This window comes from Barbus barbus (assembly GCF_936440315.1).
Source record: "Barbus barbus genome assembly, chromosome: 33".
Lineage (NCBI taxonomy): Eukaryota > Metazoa > Chordata > Actinopteri > Cypriniformes > Cyprinidae > Barbus > Barbus barbus.
Window position 1 is genome coordinate 9,539,939 of NC_136761.1, and position 6,921 is coordinate 9,546,859.

Genomic DNA, 6,921 nt, shown 5'->3' on the forward strand with positions numbered 1-6,921 from the left:
TGTCCCTTGAACCCTTTAAGAAAACACTTTAAGAAAAGAGCATCCCCTTTAATGACATCAGGACAACAGATTTTTTTTTGTCTCTTCAGTGGCGGGAATTTCAACGGCTGAGGTGAATAAGTCTGTGACTTTTCAAATGACAAATTTCCTTTGTATGGGTTTGCTTACTTGCTTAAAGGGCTGGACTGGATGCGGACTGGATCCGGGTGACTACGGTGACCGGTATTAGAAAGAAACAGACTAATATTAGTGTAGATGCCATTCTTCTAACAATGTAACAAGTACATCGGGTGTTTTGGAAAGTGCTCCTGTTTCCGGTTGACCTAATTAATGCAGCCTAAGAATAATTTTACGGATTTGAATTATAGAAATGTGATAATTTATTATGTGTAAGCCAGGTTAAAGAGATGGGTCTTTAATCTAGATCTAAACTGACAGAGTGTGTCTGCCTCCCGAACAGTGTTAGGTAGATTGTTCCAGAGTTTGGGCGATAAATAGGAAAAGCATCTCCCGCCCGCAGTTGATTTTGATATTCTAGGTATTATCAAATGGCCAGAGTTTTGAGATTAATACTCTGATGCGAGACTTTGTTTACAGTTCTTCTTACTAATGGGACTATGGGGAGTTTTTAAGACAAAGTTTAAGAAACAACAAATACTGTGCAAATTATAAGCAGGAATGTTTGATAAAAGGGTAAATCTAACACTGACCTACCACTGCAAATGTCTTCTTTCTGTCTTCTCTGATTCTGAATGAATACCTCTCCACAAACAAGACTGGGTTCTTTAGGTCTTCTCAGCTAAAAAAAGAAGAAAGGGGAGAGAAAATAAAATAGCATTATATTGAGAAGGTTAAAAAAATATATGTGAGCAAAATATGTATGATATAAAATGGTATGACTGAACTGCAAGAAAAAATACTAAATTATGTTTTTTGGATTTTACATAAAAAATGTATTAAAAGCATGGTAAGTGTTGTGATTACTGTGATTTTTGTTGTAAAAGCACATCAAAACTACCATTATAGTGTTAAAACCACAAGTTTGGTGGTTATTGAGCTACTACTATACGTATCACAGTAAAACTAAAGTTATGCAGTAAAAACATAAGCGTTGTAGTTATTGTGCTTTTTACCAAAACTATCACAGCAAAACCACAGTTACCGTGGTAAAAGCATGGTAAAGCGTGTCATGTTTGTGTTTTAACTTCAAATATTAAACCACAGTTACTGTGGTTACCATGATTTTAGTACAAATACAACTTGCATCTTTGAACTTGATATGAATGTGACAGATAGCTTTTAATCACCCTAGTTAGCAGGTGTTCATTTAGTTAAATGCAATGAAACGCACACTTAGCATCGGATGACAGATATAATACAGTGAATAATAAGGACGCTAAACTGATTAATCAATTTTATTAGAATAGATTTTATAACAAACATTAAGGACCACTCACCCAACGTGTTGTACATGTAAACTGGTGCCAAATATCGCGATGTGCTGAACAAGACTTCTTGAACGTGATTTCATAGCGAGAAACATCTCATGCCCTTTGCGTCTGTATTGACGCTAAAAGTTTCCAATTGAAAGCAATGCAGGTCTGAGTTCGTCGATATAGCGACGCCGAGAGGCACCTTTGGCGTCTTCACAGTGACGCTAAAGGTGCTTGACCATGCTTCGTTTTTTGACGCCTAGGGAGTGAGAATGGATTGCGTCACAAGCCACAGGGTTTAATTTGGTTTTGTCTGTGTATGTTTTTTTTTTTCTCAAAGCTGTGAGTACCATTGACTGACATTATATGAGTGACAGACTGAAACGGTTTGAGTTAAAAATCTTTGCCTGTGTTCTACTGAAGAAACAAATTCACCTACATCTTGGATGCCCTTGGGGTAAGCAGATAAACATTCAATTTTCATTTTTGGGTGAACTATCCCTTTAAAATCTCCACCATGTCGACATAAAATATGCCAGAAGTAATTAGAATTACAGTGTTTGCAAAATATGTATTTAATAACTTTAAATATACCAAATTCTCTTCAACAACCAGACTAAATATTTAGCTAGTCACAGTTTGTTGTAAGCTATGCTAATTGAAGCTCAAAACCTCTACCCTGTCGGCCACTTATAGACTCGATAGAGTGGATATATACATGACAGGGTGGACATAGCATTCTTTTGTAGTTAATATTGCTAAAATCTAAAATGAATGGGAGGGAGGGTATATCAATGTGACTGAGGATGTAATTATAATATTTATTATTATAATGTTATTTTTTAATAACCCTGTTTAGGAAAGGGCATCATACCTTTCAGAAAATATAATTTGCATCTTAATTTTGCAATGAAAACATATTTAAGAGTAATATATATGTCCATGACTTATGGTTTATGCTTTGAATAATGGCTCATAATTATCTAAAGAAAATGTGTGGGAGCTCAGCTATTTCTATAGTACTTGAGTGTCTACTATTTATGACATTACATAAAGCCAGTGGGAAATTAAAACCAAAATTTTGGAGTATTGTGAGGGCTGAAAGGCACTCTATGGTGATATTGACCCTCTGGTCTGGAACACCAACAGCACAATCCAGTCAATTCCTAGTGGATATTCTGCTCTACTCAGAAATACATCATTCTACAGTAGTAAAGTGTAAGAAACATACAAAAATATCCAAAGTCTGTTTCCAAAGCAGTTGTTATAAGAGCGGTGTTTTTTTAGCTTAAAAAGCATCAACATGCAGTGTCTAGGGAACTGCACCGGGAGCATTTTCACGATGCTTCGTAGTCTTGAATGTCGTGATTTGTCTCGGCATGAGGTGCAAACACGAGACGCAAGCGAGACCGCCTCGCACCCAGAACAGAACACTTAATTGCAGTGATTACCAGCATTACGGAAATAATTGTTAGATTCTATGGTTCAGATTGGAGCTTTTGGGGATAATTTGCGCTGTTTTAATGTGTATGTATTGGCGTGATAAACTGGTTTCTCCAGGGAATTGAGAAACAGCCCTTCACTCTGCAGGGGGGCTTGAGGGAATCAGCCAGTCCTGAAATTGCCAGTCCTAATTTCACTTCTCGACTTCACGTCACTCCTTATGAACTTTTAGCTCAGAGTAGGTCTCTTTAATACGTATTCAGAAAAATGTATGTGACTAAGAATAACTATCTTTAGCTACAGCATTGTCTTTTCTGGTTGACTGCAGTCTTTTACTAGTGGCAGCTTTACAATTTTAACAACTTGCACAAACCAATTATCTGTAAAATCCAAACTTTCCTCTACTGTACGTGTTCTTTTTTATTTGGAAAGCGCTGATTCTTGGCTTTGAGGAGACAAAACATTGGCTGATAGTAGTTTCTCTGCTCCATATGATATAAAAGCAGAACATGACTTCAGCAGCCAGCAGAGCAGAATGTGTTCATGTGGATTTGGTGCAACATGCTCATTTGTGAGACAAAGAGTCAATTTTCCGTCTGTGCCTCTGTCTCTGGGGTGTGTGCAGATGAAAATCCGCTGCCATCAAACACCTTTCAGCATCACTTGCTGCGACACACAAGGCGCTCCCAAAAATAGGATGCGTTTGGTTGCGCATGCGGGACACGTCTGCTCTAAAGAGCCCGTAAAAGATGAATCATCTGCACATCAGACACTTTTTTAGAAGTGACGCAGAGACTCGCTGAAGATCCACTAAACCACTCGAAAAGGTCCTGCTCTGAAAAAATACAGCCTTTGTGACTTTTCTCCCATTTGGCAAACAGGTGCATTACAGATATAGTTGAACCACTTGAAAACACTATAGACTGTCTGCAGGGGTCTGGGTCTCATTGCATGTGAATTAGTTTTGTTGAAATGGAATGCAAAGTGTGGATTATTAATATATATACAGTGGTGGCCAAAATTATTAGAACACTAGTATTTTCACCAGCTAAAAATGGTTTTAAGTCAATTATTTCTATCTTTTGCTGTGGTGTGTCAGTAGGAAATATCAGTTTACATTTCCAAACATTCATTTAGAGATCATTCACATACAGAGATTTTTGTTTGCACAAGGAGTCTGACAACAGCCAGACTCCACACAGAGATCTGATCTCACCATCATTCAGTCTGTCTGGAATGACATGAAGAAACAGAACAAACTGAGACAGACTAAATCCAGAAGTACAGTGGCAACGTCTCCAAGATGCTTCAAGAAACCCACCTGCAAAGCTAGTACTGTTAAAAGTTTTAGGCACGTGTAAAAATGTTGTAAAATGAGGATGCTGTCAAAAATAATGTCTTTAATTTTCTTTATCAGTTAGCTTCTATTAACTAAATTAAATCAGCATTTGGTGTGACCGTCCTTTGTGTTTAAAGCAGCTTTTGCTCTAGGTGCACTTGAGCATAGTTTTTCAGGTAGCTTTGCAGGTAGGTCTCTTGAAGCATCTTGGAGACGTTGCCACAGTTCTTCTGGATATAGTCTGTCTCAGTTTGTTCTGTTTCTTCACTGGACTGATGATGAGATCAGATCTCTGTGTGGAGCACTGACAAAAATCTCACGGGATTATTACTGATATTTCCTTCTGACACACTACAGCAAAATATAGAAATAACTGACTTAAAACCATTTTTATATAATTGATATCATTTTTAATCATATGAAGTACCCAATTGGGTGGTTGACATAATTTTAGCAATTTGACATGTACTGCAGTGTGACGTGCTTAACTTCTCAAACTGTTTCAACTATTGCATTTTTCTGATTATTTTATCATATTTGTGCATGCAGCTCTAATGAGCTTATTTAAAAGACTGCAGTGATTAGTGGACAATCACAACTCCATTGTAAAATTTCACCTGTCACAATGCAGTTTCTAGTGAGCTAGAGACATAAACTTGTCCTTAAATATTCATATAATTGTGATGTTGGTTTGTGCATTAACATCTACAGCATGGTCCAAAAATCTGAACTGAAAAAAAGACATTCTTTTAGGAATTTATATAACTTTTTTTGAGCCAGGTTTGCTTGTTTTTCAGACTAATTGGCAGGCAAGGGTAGAAAGAACCTTTTGACAAAACCATGGCTTACTGACGCTGAGAAACAGGAAGATATATATAATATCCAGCCTGATATGAGAATGCTGCTTCGTTTTGTCACAACTTTTAGATTTACATGTTTTAAATTTTAGATTTATTTTTAGATTTATCTAAAGCGACTTGCATTGCACTAAGGTATATACATTTACATTGAAATGGATATTGAAATAGAAAAAAAAAATCCCGGGTCTTCAGTGCTTTGGACCCCGCTGTATATACAGTAGAGCTCCAGTCATGAATATGCTGTGCTGTAGCACCTGACGATCTCGTGCTGTTATCCTTGTTATATTTAAACTGAGAGGGTAATTTATAAGCGTGACATCACGAAGAACACTCCGAGAGCATCTATGACACATTCGGTAGTTGGTAAGTGAGACCAGTAGGGGGTCGGATCGCTTTCCCCTGATCTCCAGCCTCCAGCTCAAGTTCAGTCTCAGTGCTGCATGAACGCACGGAGAGAGAGGGAGGACACTTCCCTCTCCAGCATCAAACGAGAGGGATGCGCATCATCGCCTTAGGGGACTGGATGGATGGAGCGACAGGGTCATGAAGGTGACCGCAACCTCTGGGTTGGATTTAGGGGGCCGTTTCCGCAGAAGGAGCCTATCCATAATTAATAAGAGCGAGTCGGAGATCCTAGAACCGAAGCGCAACCACCGGCAAGTCATGTCACCAACTGACAGCGCTTCCAGAGGAGCTGACGAGGAGGACAAAGGAGGATGAAGGAGGCAGAGGAGGATTATAATGAAGCTGAGTGGCAAAGGACTGTGCACCATCGTCTCCAGCAGTCTGCTCTTCGTGTGCGCCGTGAGCGCCGTGGTCGTGGGATTCAAATGCATCGCGTTGGGTTCCAGGGTGCGAGCGCACTTCCACCTGGCCACCGCGGCCGGCGCGTTCTACTCGGGCATCCTGGTGACTCTCGGGCAGGTCCTGATGGGGGTGGCGCTGGTATTTTGTCGGGGCAATCCCAGGTGTGCGAATTTCTTCCTCTTTGGGATCTTAGTGTTTCTTTTGGGGGTCCTGACGGCGTTCTCCGGCGCGGTGGTGGATGGCGACACGGTGTCCCTGGTGGAGAGGAAGTACGCGCACTATTGCCAGGACTCTGTGGATGTAAACCCGGCGTGCGACCGGCTCAAGGTGTACCAGCGGGGTCTGGTGGTCTCCACTATCCTTAACACTCTGGAGTGCCTCCTGGGGCTGATGAACCTGGTCATCATCAAGCGTTACCAAGCGGCGCGGTTTCACCGGAGACGCCGGGCGCAGAGGCGGAGCGCGCGGATCGTGCTGAACGAGGAGCGCGACTTCGCGGTCACGGAGTTCCAGCCGGTGTCCTACATCAACTTGGCGGTGTTTCACGCGTTAAACGATGCGGACGGGGAGGTGCACAGCCGGGGCCACCCATCCATGGAGCTGCCGGGCTATTCGCCCGCCAATCCGGAGCTTAATCACACGTACCCGTTTTCTTACCCGCTTCACAACGAGTTCCCACCTGCCTACGAGGACATATTCCCTGGAGAAGCGAGCAGCAAATAGCAAAGAAGAGGAACCGAGTTGCAGTTTTGCAGTGACAATCACGCATTCGGCACGCTGAACTTGGAATCGACACGATTATTTCTCTATTACGGTGACCAGCTGTTGCCTAATGTACATTTTAATTCAGTTGAGGTTACAGCCAGCGTTCTGAACAAACCCTACAGTTGTTCATAAACTACAAAACGAACCCATGAGAAGGTAAACGTACTGAAAGGATTAAATATACATGCAAAATTAGTTTTTTGACTGACTGATTGTATTCTCAGTTCATCCCTTGTCTAAATCCCAAAGGTTTGTGTACATAATTCCTGCTGGA

At 40.9% G+C, this 6,921-nt stretch overlaps 1 protein-coding gene across 1 annotated transcript; it reads left to right on the forward strand.

Annotated features, from left to right (window-relative positions):
- Positions 1-5,816: 5,816 nt before the first annotated feature.
- Positions 5,817-6,605, forward strand: tmem271 (transmembrane protein 271; the record flags this gene model as incomplete). Its single annotated transcript, XM_079391364.1, has 1 exon — positions 5,817-6,605. The coding sequence occupies one exon, from the start codon at positions 5,817-5,819 to the stop codon at positions 6,603-6,605; it is 789 nt and encodes a 262-aa protein (XP_079247490.1).
- Between the last annotated feature and the right edge of the window lie 316 nt (positions 6,606-6,921).